We start from the raw sequence: 16,160 nt of genomic DNA on the forward strand, positions 1-16,160 counted from the left end.
CAGATGCAGCGTTTTCCAGCATGGTGACTCAACGGGCAGAGGCCTTGCTTGTTGTGGAACGGCTGCCTGGCATGCAAGTGTTAAATGCACACCAGCCTTGCCCAGAAGTGGCCGCCTTCAAGTACCTCTATTCCTGAAACGCTAGGCTATTTTCTTTTGAAGTCTGGTTGGCATGAGCTGGAGAACAAATGTTGTTCTCTTGCAACATTTTGCCCCGTCGTGAAGAAAAGTCTTTTGTTCAGAGGAGTGGAAGCCTTTAATGCTCTCTTAATCTGGGTCAGACTTTGGACTGGTCTCTCAGGTTTATTTTTAAACCAGGGATTAATGACGCTTCCTCGTTTCACCGACCAAAGGTTTTTCCTCTCTTCCACCCCCCCGCCACCTGCCCCACCTTCTTCCAACTGCACCGAGTCTTCTGAGAGGGGTGAGAACGGACTGAGGAGAAATGGTTGGCAAAGAAGACCAGACCATCTCTCTTGAGCTGGGCCAGAATGAAGGCATCGAGAACAACGGGTTTGTTCAAAGCGAGGAGCTGGAGGAAAAAGAGGCCGATGCCACGAGCCAAGATGGGTTGCCAAAAACATGTACTCTTTTCACAGAGTCTGAAACGGTGGAAAAGTTACCAGTGAGGCCTTACGCAGGGATGCCCAAAGAAGTGCTCCTCCAGTTCTCATCTCAAGCACGCTATAAAATTACCAGAGAAATACTCTTCTGGTTGATCATTGCATCCTCGCTGGTGCTTGTGGCAGCTACGATTGCCATTATCGCTCTGTCCCCCAAATGCCTTGGCTGGTGGCAAGCCAGCCCCATCTACCAAATTTACCCTCGGTCGTTTAAGGACACTGACAGCGATGGGAATGGCGATCTCAAAGGTAGGTGTGTCGGACTTATTTTATCTTTTGTTTCCTTGCATTTCTATCCTGCCTTTCTTCCACCATGGTTCCCAGACAGTCACTACCTGGACTCACAGCTGAGTCGGCAAGATGGTGGTCTCACAGGCTGTAAGAAAATATCTTAGCCTTTTCCTTCCTTTTTTTTTAACAAATCTTTTTTATTCAGTTTTACATTCTACATTTGAATTAAAACATTAATCCTAATCATCCTCATTTAGGATTCTCTGAATTCTTAGACTCCTCCCACCCATGGTTTCCATGATCAAACATTTCCTACTGCATCACATCGTTTCTCTGTTTTTCTTTCAGTAATCCGTTTTTACCTTAGTTTTTAGTACATTACAGGCATTACTCAAATCCTGCCAAAGTTTTTAGTTGTTTACAGTGTTCTATATCTTAGCCTTTTCTGTTCTAGTCAAAGTAATGGAGAATGAGTTTTCCTGACCCAGAATATTTTTTTAAAAAAAATAAAATGTATCTTGAAGCTTTATTGCCTAAAATTGTGGACATATGTCCCAATCTATGAGACAAGGAAGTTATAAAATAAGGGACCTTGCAGGAAAGGAAATCAGGTGGAATGTTCAATCATAACTTCAACATTAAGTCACTTTCACACCAGACCTTTTAAAAGCATTCTTACGCCACTTTAACAGTCATGGTTTCTTGCAAAGTACCCTGAGAACTGCCGTTAAGGGTGCTGAGAGTTGTTACGGGATTCCTGGCTGTGCTACCATTCCCAGCACCCTCAAAAAAACCACAGTTCCCAGTATTCTTTGAGGGAAACCATGGCTGTTGAAATGGTTGTGAGTGCTTTAATTGTAAAGTGGCAAGAGATGTGACTGTTGGCAGTGGGGCTGCACCCCCCACCACACCTGAAGGGGGCAGTCTAGCTTGGGGGGGGAAGGTTTGCAGGAAAATTAACACGCACCTTGTGAGCAGAGCGCTAGGTGTGCTAGCACGGTTTCTGCTGGGAAAGCAAGTAGGCAAGACATACAGACAGACCACGTTACTAAAAAGCACCCCTGCTACCTCTGGGGTGCCAGGTCAGGAGGAGAGGAAAAGCTGAGTGTGCAAAATAGATTTGTCCTCTAAATCGGGGAAGCCTGGCAGAAATGGGTTTAGTCCACTGCAGTGAGCATCCTTCACTGTGGATTTCCCTGCATTCGTGTTGCAGGATTTATTTATCCGCACAAACACATACCCAACCCCCAACCCCAACGCAAGCCCTTGAGGTTCTTCATATAGCCAATGCTGGCTGGGAAATGCCACTGAGTAAAGGGAGGACAGGTAAGTTTAAAAAGCATAGATGCACATGTGTAAAAAATAATATTTAGGGAATAAGGGATGAAAGCGTTTGTAATTTTGAAGGCAACTTTTTCTCTCTCGCCTCTCTCCTCACAATGCTGCTAGAGACCATCAGTGCACCTCTTAAAAATACAGTGGTACCTCGGGTTAAGTACTTAATTCGTTCCGGAGGTCCGTTCTTAACCTGAAACTGTTCTTAACCTGAAGCACCACTTTAGCTAATGGGGCCTCCTGCTGCTGCCGCGCTGCTGAAGCACGATTTCTGTTCTCATCCTGAAGCAAAGTTCTTAACCTGAGGTACTATTTCTGGGTTAGCAGAGTCTGTAATCTGAAGCGTCTGTAACCCGAGGTACCACTGTATTTGAAAGATAAATAGATCATTACGGGACGTTCTGTTTCTGGCTAGCGGCATTAGCCTTGCTACTGTTGGCTGCATTTTGCAAAAGTGGGAGATGCATATTTTGAATAAACACTCAAAAATATTCAGTAAGAAATATAAGGTAAGAGCTACAGCTCACTGCTTGTCCTTTTCTGGAATGCAATGTCAGATGACCCCAAAGCTACTAGGCAACTGTTTGTATCTGAAGAATGTGTAGCAGCCCTGATTAAGGCGAAGATAAAGAGAGGTTTGGGAACTGGAAGAAGAATAACAGTCATAGTGAAGGCAAAGGCAAAAGACAGTTTACCTAACGGAAAATAGAAAGTTGTACTTTGGCACTGAAATTATTCTTATACAGTGGTACCTCGACTTACAAACGCCTCAGGTTACAAACGCTTCAGGTTACAAACACCACTAACCTGGAAGAGTTACCTCAAGTTGAGAACTTTGCCCCAGGATGAGAACGGAAATCGTGTGTCGGCGGTGCAGCGGCAGCAAGAGGCCCCATTAGCTAAAGTGGTACCTCAGGTTAAGAACAGTTTCAGGTTAAGAACAGACCTCCAGAACGAGTTCAAGTTCCTAACTAGAGGTACTACTGTAGTCTTGTGTCTTAGAAATCTTTCCAGTTAATGTTTCATGAAATTAAAAGATCTAGAAGGGTGGTTTGGGGGTTGTTGTTTTTAAATACCCTACATTCCTAATGAAGAAAAAAAAGGGATACTGTAGCTATTCTCAGACAACACCAAAGCTTCTTAGGAATTAATTATTCTGCCATGGAGACTTGGACCCCCTTGGTCAGTGTTTAGTTAATTCTGAATGGGAGGACATTCCACACCCCGTCATCTTCCCCAAAAAGCCTGCTGCCAAGTCCCATGGCTACTGGTGATGCTAATCCATCTTGCTCCTTCTGTCTCTGGGACTGGCAATCCAAACACTGGATTCTATTTATTTGCTTGCAACATCCTGCCTTCCTTCCACCATGGAACCCCAGTGGTCTACAAGGGGTTCTCTGGTGGTCACCCATCCAGACACTATCCAGAGCCAGACCTGCTTAGCTTCAACAAAGTGGTGACCTCACTTGCCTTCAGACCATACCCTAAGACAGTGTTTCCCAAACGTTTTTGGGCAACGGCACACCTGTTTACCGGGAAAAAATCTCGCGGCACACCACCATTAAAGCCCCGCCCCGTGACGTCAGCGCGCAGCGTCACGCCGGGAGGGACGCACAAAAGTTAAAGTTTTTTCCCTTCCCCTTGCCGGGGTGGGAGGAGGCAGCAGAGCGAGGGATTGAGGGACGGCGGCAGCGGCTGTTGTGGTGGTGGCGGCGATAGCGGGCGGAGGAGGAGCCGTCGCCGGGAGTTGCTGCTGCTGCTGCTGCTGCTGCTGCTGCCCGGACATGCCGGCCTCCTCCTCCTCCGCTGTCTCGCACGCCTCCCTTTTGCGTGCGCTGCCCCGCCGCTCGGCACCAGCACCGCGGAGCCGCCCCCGGCTCGACGCGGATCCTCGCCGCCGCCCCGCCTCTCGCCGCCCGACTCGCCCGCCTCCCTCCCACGGCACACCAGCCGGTGTCTCACGGCACACTAGTGTGCCGCGGAACACCGGTTGGGAAACACTGCCCTAAGATGGGCCACTGCAAGACTAAGGAGAGGCTTCCTAGAAGTATCTCTCATGCGTTATAACACTTAAACAAGTTAGGAACAACAGCAGTTCCAAACCTTACCCTATGTTATTGATATTGGATTCTGGATCATGTGAACCAAGAATAGAAGGAAGTTTACTTAAGCAGACTTTCCTGCCTCCTCCTTTCCATCACTGCTCTCTGTGGTCTCCAAAAGCTGCTTCAGAGGTCTGGGAGATCTTCCAGAATGGGATGGTACTGAACATAGGGAGCTGCTTGCTAAAGGAGTGGGGGAACTGGCCAAAATCAGATGGATGGAATGGAATATCCTGGAAGAGGTCCTAACAGGTTGGCTGGTTCAAACACAAGGCAGGAACAATGTTCTGCAGTACAGCATTAGTTGTTGTTAGTTATTAACCCACCTTTTATTCAAGGAGCTTGAGGCAGTGTAAGTGTCCCCGTCCCTCCACAACTCATTTGGTCCTCACAACTATCCTGTAAGATGCAGAAGGAGTGAAGTTTGCAAACCATCAAGAATTTGAACCAGCTAACCCCACTGGTTGTTACGGCAGTTTGTTCCTTCCCCTTTATTTTCCCTACCTAGGTATCCAAGAAAAGCTGGATCACATCCAGTATCTAAATGTAAAAACAATCTGGATCACATCTGTTTACAAGTCTGCCTTACAAGATTTGGGATATGGCATAGAAGACTTTCGAGACATAGACCCAATGTTTGGAACCATGAAGGATTTTGAAAACCTGGTGGCAGCGATACACGATAAAGGTTGGCTTTGCTCTATGTTTTATTCTGGATTGTTTCATTTGCTGTTTTTATGTGCTTTGATATTTTTTCCCCTTAAAATTATAAAACCGTATAGAAATGAAATGGAATGAATGAATGAATGAATGAATGAATGAATGAATGAATGATGATACATCCCACTTGGTTAGCTAACTTATTGATAACAGAATTAGCCATTAAGTTGCATCTGGAATGATCTCTGCTGCTGCTCATCCAACAGGGAGCGAGGAAGATCCATTCTGTAGTTTACTGGATCCAAGCTATGTTTTACTTGGTTTTGTGAAATGCTTAGTAGTTTTTATTAGATGCTAATTAACTCCATTGGTCTTCGGGACAGGATCTTCACAAGCCCTTTTAGCAATTTTTGGCAACAATTTCCCCCAACTTGGTCCCAGCGCTTCACATGGATCAGCTCAGTAATCTTTGCAATAAGCCTTTACAGTAAACAAGCAAGATTATCCCCCATCTGCTATTGTGCACCTGTTCAATCAAAGCCAAAGACTTAGTTCTCTTCTAGGAACAATGCAGGTGTGTGCAGTTTGACAGGCTGTTTTTTGCATCCTCTTGCGCAAGGTTTGAAAGTGATAATGGATCTAATACCTAACCACACAAGTGACAAGCACAACTGGTTTCAGCTTAGCCGCAATCGGACTGAAAAATACGCGGATTATTACATCTGGCATAACTGCACGTATACCAATGGGACCACCAAACCACCAAATAACTGGGTGAGTACAGAACTCCGGTAGCACAAAAATAAACAAACAAAGCATGCAGCAATGTAGGCATAAGCCTCACACCATGTGGTTCAAACAGTGACCAAACAGAGAGGCCTGGTATTTGGTTCCTGAGCCTGAGGTTCTCCACCCGTTATAAGGTATAACGATGAGAGGCGATATGCTTCTGAATACCAGTTGTTAGAAACCGCAAGAGGAGAGGGTGCTCTTGCGCTCAGGGCCTGATTGCAGCATCTGGGTGGCCACTGGGGAAAGAGGATGCTAGATTGGATTGGCCCTTGCCTGATCTATCAGGCTCCCCTTATGAAATAGTTTTGGTCTCCCTTTCTCTCTCAATGATAGACAGCCTCCTTGCTCTTGCAAACAACCTCTGCTTTGATCACGGCAGCTCAGCTTTCCCAGTAAATGCCATTCACATTTAAGGTACAGTGGTACCTCGGGTTAAGTACTTAATTCACTCCGGAGGTCCGTTCTTAACCTGAAACTGTTCTTAACCTGAAGCACCACTTTAGCTAATGGGGCCTCCTGCTGCTGCCATGCTGCCGGAGCACGATTTCTGTTCTCATCCTGAAGCAAAGTTCTTAACCTGAAGCACTATTTCTGGGTTAGCAGAGTCTGTAACCTGAAGCGTATGTAACCTGAAGCGTATGTAACCAGAGGTACCACTGTATGTCTGGCTGTAGCAGGTCATCTCCTCTTATGTAGCCTGATTTCATTAGGACTGCTATTAACATATGTATAATATATAGAGACATAATATATATAATTTGCTAAGCACTGTTACTGTAATAGCAACTTCAGTTCAAAATGAGAACACACACACACACACACACACACAAAAAAAACTTGAATTGTGAAATCACACGACTACAGAATACTTTGTTCCCGAAAACATTGGCTGGGAACAAAAGTCCACTGACTCCAATAGAATGCTCTATCAATTAAGAGTTTAGTCCTGTGTGCACTTACTCGGGAATAAGTCAAAGGGAGTGAATTCTGACTAAAGACATTTAGGATCAACCTGTTAATCAGTAATAGCATTGTAAGCGTTGTGATGTTATTAAACTGCAAGCATTTACAAACAAACAAGAGATGTGAAATTCAGCTTCTTATGAAATATTTTGCCCTCCCAAGCACACGTGTCACGTAAGTGATTTGGTTGTTGAACCATTAGCTGCTGTTGCTTGTTTTCTGCTTCGTTTGATCTTAATTCTTTTTCGAGTCTGCTTTTCTGGCTTACTTTCGGCCGCTCTCTGTAGAAACCTGTTGGCAGGAAGCGGCACATTTCGCATGGCTAGTTCGTTGTGACATACCCCTTGTTCCAGTGGGCACGCCAGCCTTGGAGCCTCCTCATCACAGCTGTCTCTTCCCCCTGCCAAACATGACATCAGAATCAAACAAACCAGCTCATTGTTAGATCACTCTTTTCTGTTTCTGTAATGCAAAGATGTCAGACACTGGTTTCACTAGGATGAAAACTCTGCTCTCATTTCCCACATTTTAATCTGAGGCTGGAGCAGTTTGGGAAACGGCTGCAGAGGACAGTTTCAGAAAACACTGCCCTGTTTTGCTGTAACATGCCCTTCTATGTGTTTCAGGCCAGAGCACAAATTGCAGTTTTGGCAAACAAATCTGTATCGAGAAGTAATTTTATTTTAAACATTTTGCCCTGTAGTGTGTTTGCACTTTGTAAAATGAGCTTTACAAACATAGGAAGCTAACAAGGAATATTTGGTGTTATGTTGGAGGGGATGCCAGGAGGTGTAAATACTTACATTTGAGGGGCGGGGAAGGGTGTTTAAGGAGATAACAGAAATCTCCGGTTTAAAGCTGACCAAAAGTCCAGAGGTAGCATTATTATCAATTTATGATGGGGTGGAAGGTTCGCAGGCGATGAAGGACTTGCTCACAAATTTATTGACAGCTGCACACATTATTATAGCTAGGAAGTGGAAGGGGCAAGCAGAATATGAAATGGAAGAATGGTATAAAGAGGTGTGAGATATAGCTATTAATGATAAATTAACATGTGCCATTAGGGTAAGATGGGGAATATGCAGGAGAAATTATTTTGAGGAGATATGGAGGGTGTTTGTAGAATTTGTACTGTTAAAATGGAAAGGGGTCAAACCATCGCACGAAGTGTTGAAATTTTGGGAGGTTGGATAGTTACAATGGCATGGTCTCGGTGGTGGGGTGCACATTTTTACCCTTATTTATTTATTTATGATGATTACTTTGTCAAAATAAAATTAGAAATTAGAAAACAAAAATTAAATTCAACCAACCAACCTAGGAAGCTGCTTTGTCTGAGTCGGAGCATAGGCAACATGCCTGCTTCCAGACATTGCTGGACTGCAACCCCCCTCTGTATTGGCTACCCCTGGTCTACACTGATTGGCAGTGGGGCTCTAGCACTTCAAACCAGGATCTCTCCCAGCCCCATCAGGAGATGCTAGGGACTGGAGCTGGAGCCTTCGACATGAAGAGCAGGTGCTCTTCAACTGAGCTATGACCCAAGAAGGACACTGACAAACTGGAACGTGTCCAGAGGAGGGCAACCAAAATGGTCAAAGGCCTGGAAACGATGCCTTATGAGGAACGGCTAAGGGAGCTGGGCATGTTTAGCCTGGAGAAGAGGAGGTTAAGGGGTGATATGATAGCCATGTTCAAATATATAAAAGGATGTCACATAGAGGATGGAGAAAGGTTGTTTTCTGCTGCTCCAGAGAAGCGGACACGGAGCAATGGATCCAAACTACAAGAAAGAAGATTCCACCTAAACATTAGGAAGAACTTCCTGACAGTAAGAGCTGTTCGACAGTGGAATTTGCTGCCAAGGAGTGTGGTGGAGTCTCCTTCTTTGGAGGTCTTTAAGCAGAGGCCTGACAACCATATGTCAGGAGTGCTCTGATGGTGTTTCCTGCTTGGCAGGGGGTTGGACTCGATGGCCCTTGTGGTCTCTTCCAACTCTGTGATTCTATGATTCTATGAACTGTTTTGCACATTTGGTTTTTTTATTTCATTGGCTTATATATAAATGAAATTAGACCAGACCACTGTGTTTTCCTGTTGCCCATTTTGGACGCTGCCCCTTTAGGCAACTATTTAATTGTCAACTTTTATGATAAAGGTGCAAACCAGAAAAAGTCGCGCATAAGACAAGGTGGCAGCCCCATTCTGAGTTCTTGACTCCCCCCCCCCCAAAAAAATAAACACTATTTCCCAATGATTGTCATTAATTTGTTTCTTAATTGATTTTAGAATGCATTTCAATTGATAGATTGTTATTTTATGTGAACTGTGTTGCCTTTATTTATTGTTGGCCACTCTGAGCCTGGCTTCAGCTGGGGTGGGCTGGATAGAAATAAAATTTTATTATTTTATTATTATTATTAATTTGATTATTTGCATGCATTATTTATTGAAATGCCTGTATGCCACCTTTCTTCCATGAATGGCACTCACAGTGGCTCACACACTTCCAGCACATATTTTTAACATACAGAAGAAGAAGAGAGGAGGGCAGAGGCGGTTTGAGGGTCACAGGGAGTGCCAAGCTGCAGCTGGTACCACAATAACACCGTAGAATGAAGTGAGAGAGGCGGGGGTGCTGAATCTTTGGCAACCCTGGATGGCGGTAGCTATCCAGGGCTATCTTTACTTTCCTTGAACGAGGCCCAGATCCCACTACTTAGGCCTGATTTGAGATTTGGGCCTCAGCTGACTTTAATGCGCATCCTTAATTATAACAACAATGATTCTAAATAGTCTGATTTTTAAAAAGATATTGTGTTCTTATGCAATCAGGTGAGTGTGTTGGGAAACTCCAGTTGGCAGTACGACGAAGTGAGAAACCAGTGTTACTTCCACCAGTTTGGAAAAGAGCAGCCGGATTTAAATTTCCGTAACCCAGATGTTGAAGAAGAAATTCATGTAAGTAATCAATTGCATTCTGATCATGATGGCATGCACATGGTCTTTGGATCACACAATATGATTTGTTGATGCTACCTGTTTTGCTAATATATAATATAATGGGGAATGATGAGCATGTTTAAAAATCCTGTTGATATCATTGCTTTATTATTATTTTTTAATAGCCAGCTCTTCTAACAATTTTTGAAGGGCTCTAGGTTGAATAATTATACTGAAACACTATGGAAGTGCTCTCAAGTCCTTTATTTCAATATCACTCTGTTGTTTCCAAACTGACCTTGAGTACAATCCAGAGGGTGCTAGTTGCACTTAGCTCCCATTGGAATCATGGTTAGTCATGACTAACTTCCTGTCCTGATTTCAACTTCTCTGAATCAAACTCCTTCTGTCCAGATCTATGTCTGTTTTAGGTCAGTCCACTCCCCTGTTCCATGCAGAAAATCTCATCATAAGACTGCAACTTCTATAATCACACATGATTATCATAAGGTAGTAAACTTCCTCTATTGAGTGCCCATAATAAGTGCTAAAGTACATGTGGCGTGCAGCCATGTCTTAAAAGCTAAGAAGCTGCTTCTATGAAAAAACAGCTCCAGGAGTGGGAGATTTGTAGTGAAGAATTAGCATGGAGAAGAAGCAGAAAGGTCTTTACTTTCCACTGCAACTCTCTCCAAGCGGTCCCTCCCTCCCTGTACTTGTACAGACACTCCATGGACCACCTGAGTGAACCTTGTGAACCACGAATGGTCTGCAGATCACACTTTGGGAGCCCCTGTTGTAGATCCCACAAGCTCCAGGAAGTGTGGCTAAAGGCCAGGGAAGATGGGAGCTGTAGCTCTGTAACATCTGCCTGGCCAAGGGTTCTCCACACCTCTTGTTGACAGAACTTTAAGCCAATCTACATTTCTTTTACGAAACTCAAAATACATGAAATGTATTTGCTGTGATTCCTGACATAACACAAAACAATTCTGCCTCTTCTATCCATTTAGGAGGTTATCAGATTTTGGCTCGGCAAAGGCGTCGATGGATTTAGCATTAGTACGGTCAAATTTCTGCTGGAAGCAACGCATCTGAGAGATGAGCCTCAAGTCAATAAATCCCAAAATCCGGTAACAATTTTTCTCCTTCGTCCTCTTACAGGAGTACACACTTCGGACCGATAAGGGTTCCTTACATTTTGTTAGTGAGCTGTCCTAGCTGAATATGCTCAGAGGCAGTTTATATTCTCAGAGGCAATGTACCTCTGAACCATAGCTGTCAACCTTTCCCTTTTTTAAAGGGAAATTCCCTTATTCCGAATAGGATTCCTCGGAAGAAAAGGGAAAAGTTGACAGCTATGCTCTGAACACCATGTGTTGTGGACAAACGGGGGGGGGGTGTGTGTGTGTGTGTCAGCTGTTGGGTTCACATCCTTCTTATGGCTTCCTAGAGGCACCTGTTTGCCACTGAACTAGATGGACCTTTTCTCAGATCCAGCAAGGCTCTTCCTATGTCCATATGGCCTCTGCCAGAGACCTTGGAAGGCTGCAGCTGGGACTGGAAGAGATGGACCAGTGGTATTATTTAGCTTCAGATGTTCTTGGGCATTGCCTCCAAGACTTTTGGAAAGTTATAGGACTCAATTCTAGCTAGACATTCATGACCTCCTATAAACCATATATATATATATATATATGGCACCTGTGGTTCCATGATAGAAGAAAGGTGGGATATAAATGTACGAAAATAAAAGGTAGTTTTAAATATCGTGAATTGCAGTAGGAACTGACCTGGGCAGCACTTCCTGGGCCAACGTGTGGATCAGAGCTTGGTCATCCATTGGTCTTTGGACTTCCTGAATGTTCTGATGCAGCTCTCATATTAAATGTTAAAATGTATTGGGAGATAATACATTTAGAAATGCATTTTTAAACAGAAAACAAAATCTAAATATGTATTTAAAAGGAAAGATTCGTTTCCACAAGGATTTTTTTTTATTACAAATTTGCAAATTAATACAGAAATCAAACGGAATGGATTTAGGAGCGAGTGGTGGTGAAAATGGTGCAGGCCAGAAATAGACTGATCTATCCATTTCAACATTCAAGGTTTTTTTCTTCTTTTTTTAAAAAATAAGAAGCACCCACACTGAAGTTCTTTTATAACTTGAGGGAGGGAGGGGGAAGAAGTGTGGTGTTATTATAAAGGACATCTTCTGAGAGGAACATTCTGGATTGCAGCCATGGTCTCAGATGTCTCTCTCTGGAAGGGCCTAGAAAGTTAGGAAAAGGAGTAATGACAAATATCCTATTGCTCTTCAAGGACACTATCACAGCCTATTCTGAGCTGTATCACGACTACACCACCACCCAGGTTGGCATGCACGATATTGTCCGCAGTTTTCGGCACACCATGGATAAGTTCAGCAGTGAGCCTGGAAGATACAGGTAACAATAACACGACGTCTTCATTTCTTATCCTTTTCATGTGATGGTAAAAGTCGCCCCTTTTTCCTAGGAAGCAGTCTGAAAACGTTAGCAGGTAAGAGTGAATGTCCCCATCCCATCCCAGGAACTCACTGGAACTATCTGCAAGAATGCCTTCTCTCATATAGACCTGGCAATCCACTAAGATCAGGGGTCAGCAAACTTTTTCAGCAGGAGGCCGGTCCACTGTCCCTCAGACCTTGTGGGGGGCCGGACTATATTTTTTTTTGGGGGGGAGAACAAATTCCTATGCCCCACAAATAATCCAGAGATGCATTTTAAATAAATGTACAGATTCTACTGATTCCTATACTGTCCACGGGCTGGATTTAGAAGGCGATTGGGTCAGATCTGGCCCCTGGGCCTTAGTTCGCCTACCCATGACTACAATTTTCAGGGGAGGCCCTATTAGTTACATCATGGCCTGCCAGTCAAGTCTAGCCTTTTAGGGCAAATGGGGCACTGCCCCACCAAACCAGCCAGCCCCCACCTACCTGCCTTCTTACATCCAGTCCAGCGGGTGGCGCTGGCTGCCCAGCTTCCTCCTCTTTGGGCCCCCTCCGCACTCACCACTTTAAACAGCCATGGCTTCCCCCCAAAGAATCCTGGGATGTGAATTCTGTTTAGGGTGCTGAGTGTCGTTAGGAGTCCTGTATTTCCCTCGGTGAGTTACAGTTCCCAGAGTTCCCTGGAAAGAGGGGTTGACTGTTAAACCATGGGGAACTTTAGGTCTGTGAGGGGAATAGGAGTCTTCTAACAAAACCTTGCACCCTTAACAAACTACAGCCCCCAGGATTCTTTGGGAGAAGCCATGACAGTTGAAAGAGATATGATACTGCTTTAAATGTGCAGTTCGGATGGGGTCCTGGTCTCAGTGCTGCCTTTGCGGAACTCAACAGGGAGGAGGATGGGGCCCAAGGGAGAGTGTGACAACATCTGGTGGGCCAAAGGTTAGCCAAAACCTGATATAGGTGAATGATCAGCCAGTTGTACTGTCAATGTATATTCAAGTAAGTGTGCAATCACATGTTTTAATGATTTATCATTACAGTTCAGTGTCCAGTTGCAACTGGTCCTTCATCATTGGACTTGATAATGATAAGTATCGCATTAGCCTAAAACAGGGACGTCCAACTACCAAGAGACTGTGATCTACTCACAGAATAAAAAACTGAAAGCGATTTACCCATGGGGGGGGGGCAAGTCAGAGTTCTTGAGTTTTTTTTTAGGGACGAAAATCTAAATTGTCAACCTTTTTTAGGGGTGCAGGTCAAAGTTGCTGAGCTTTTTGGGGGGAGGCTTTTTTTTTAGGGGGCCTGCAACATTGGAAACTCCATCTTCCGTTCTTGAAATCGTGTGCAGATAAAGGGAAAAGGGAGGGGGTGGGGCCGAATGCTCATTTCCCCCCACAGACAAAAATGAGCCCACTATCGACTGCAATCAACTTCTAACAACAGGGGCAACAGGGGGTCGACCTGTTGATTGTGGTTGACCTGTTGGACATCCCTGGCCTAAAAGATGTCCCTAGAATGGGACTGCTGTGTTTTGGCACCAGCTGTACTCGGTGTCTGACTCCTGTGGAATTAGAACATTTTTGATGTTCAGTGTACTTAACCCTTCCAGCTGTTGAGAGGCCTATTGTTTTTGGCCAAGATTTCAGCGGCCCAAGTGAAATTACAGAGTTCCATCCGTTTATTGACCAGAATCCCCTTCCAATTATTTGCTCTTCTAAATGGAACCTAGCACTATAAATTACTCTGGATGGGGGCTGAACATTTTTCAGCACAGAAAAATTCAGATATGGGAGAACTGAATTTCACCACAGACAGAGGAGATGCCTTAAGAGTCATTTTGAGATAGATGTCAGTGCTTTTCCCCCTAGGAAAATGGGTACCATGAAGTTGTTACAGTGTCACACTTTTTAACCCAAAAAAGGAGGTGTACAGGTACTGCGTACCCTTGAGTGACCCCTGGGGGAAAGCGCTGGATGTGATTCACTAGATCCCAACAATGGTACCATCAGGTCAGGACTTGGGGCAGACATCTATGGCCCCACAACAGCGCCCCCTCAAATGCAGTTGGCTTACCACGTTTAGAAGTAAGTGAAATAACACACACTGCTATCTGAGGAAAGGAGCTCCCATAAGACCAACAAGTCCAGAATCTTAAATGATCTAGCTATACCACTAGAGGGACTCCAGCCCAGCAGAGGTTCCTGCTGGAGGAAGGGCAGTGGGAAGGCAATTTTTCCTGATCACCCCTTCCCCCTGCAGTCCCTTGGGCCATCTCCTGTACCGTTATGGTAAAAACAAAAAGGTAAACAGTTTTTAAACTGTTATGGATGGTCCACCAACTCCCTAAAACTGCTTTTCAAGGGAACCCCCCCCCCTCTCCTTCTACCTGTGGGAACATACCACAAGCATAACTCTCTTCATGCTGAGTCTGGATTCAGTCCAGTAATTGTTACAGTGCCTTGTAAGAACTTTGCAATGTAAAATGTAAATCATTATTGGGATTCAAAGAGAATCAGAGCTCATTGTTCTATTATCAAGTCCTGTGGCAGGTTTTCCATTTTCCGTTTTGTTATATCAAATGAATGCCACTTCTGAAAACCACGAGCCAGAAAACCAAACAGATGTTGTCCTCTTTTCAAGATTTATGGGCACGGAGGCAAATGACCATGATGACGTTGAGAGAACCATGATGTATTATGGGACACCTTTCATTCAAGAAGCAGATTTCCCTTTCAACTTCTACCTCATGAACATGCAAGAAATATCAGGAAATGGCATTTTTGAAATTGTGTCTTTGTGGATGAAGAATATGCCGGAAGGCAAATGGCCGAACTGGGCGGTAAGCTTCTGGTGACGAAGGCTTATGATCGTCTCCCAGCTTGGCACACAACCTTTTATGACATTTGCAGGTGGCCAAATAATTGCTCGTTTTACTTATTTAATCATATTTGCATCCTCTCTTGCCTTTAAATTTATCGCAGCATTATAGCTAGGGTGGTTATCCCTTTATATGTCCACAAATATTTTGTGAGGCAGAGTCAGGCCCAGAAATAGTTAAGAACATCCCAGTGAGCTGCAGGCTTCCTAAAGATGGCTGCTTTTAACCCCTTCGCCGCATGTCAAAGGTGGTATGCCATGTCCACTGGGCTGGCCCTACCATTTGGCAGAGTGAGGCAGCTGTCTGAGCTGGCAGATAGTGGTGTGGAGGGGGCAGGGAGCAGTGGCGATAAGTTGGAGGGCATTTCTGTCTGTCCCATGTTGCTTGTTCTGCATCCTCCAAGGTACCCTGCAGCCCTCAGGCGTGGTAAAGAATGCTTTGCTGTCAGCTGCCAGTCCAGTTGGCTTCTGTATATCAAAGGGTGGGGCTGCCATCTTGTCCTTTGTCTCAGGATGAAAAGTGTCTTGGATTGGCTTTGGTTATACAACGGTGAGAGTTACAGATAGGTAGCCGTGTTGGTCTGCCATAGTCAAAATAAAAAAAATTCCTTCCAGTAGCACCTTAAAGACCAACTAAGTTAGTTCTTGGTATGAGCTTTCGTGTGCATGCACACTTCTTCAGATACACTGAAACAGAAGTTGCCAGATCCTTCTATATAGTGAGAAGGTGGGGAGGGGTATTACTCAGAAGGGTGGTGGGAATGGGAGATTGGCAGATAGCTGAGATGAGCCTGTTGACGACTCTTAACGACTGCAAGAACTAACTTAGTTGGTCTTTAAGGTGCTACTGGAAGGATTTTTTTTTTATTTTAACGGTGAGAGTGTGAGGTTTAGCAAAAAAAAAAACCCCCTCAAAAACCCTTCTGAGAATAAGGCGTCAGTCCCATGGCTCCCTGGACTGGCGTCCAATAAATTAAATCAACATGACAATCTCCCCTAGTACAGCAGGATACTGAAAACTTTTCAAATGATCAAAATGATGACATTGCGTTTGTATGTTTGTGCTCCATTTTGTACCTTTGGAGGAAAAATTAGGTACCCTGCTGTCTAAATTTAATATTTTGTCAC

At 44.4% G+C, this 16,160-nt stretch overlaps 1 protein-coding gene across 1 annotated transcript in view; it reads left to right on the top strand.

Annotated features, from left to right (window-relative positions):
- The window catches only part of SLC3A1 (solute carrier family 3 member 1), a 22,161-nt gene continuing 6,001 nt past the window's right edge, over positions 1-16,160 (top strand). The window contains exons 1-7 of the mRNA XM_083494403.1: positions 1-872; positions 4,800-4,979; positions 5,571-5,725; positions 9,545-9,670; positions 10,666-10,785; positions 11,978-12,102; positions 14,796-14,994. Of these exons, the coding sequence (XP_083350529.1) occupies positions 446-872; positions 4,800-4,979; positions 5,571-5,725; positions 9,545-9,670; positions 10,666-10,785; positions 11,978-12,102; positions 14,796-14,994 (1,332 nt within the window). The 5' untranslated portion in view covers positions 1-445. The remainder of the gene's footprint in view (positions 873-4,799; positions 4,980-5,570; positions 5,726-9,544; positions 9,671-10,665; positions 10,786-11,977; positions 12,103-14,795; positions 14,995-16,160) is intronic.

This window comes from Podarcis liolepis, assembly GCF_965112155.1.
Source record: "Podarcis liolepis genome assembly, chromosome: 3".
Lineage (NCBI taxonomy): Eukaryota > Metazoa > Chordata > Lepidosauria > Squamata > Lacertidae > Podarcis > Podarcis liolepis.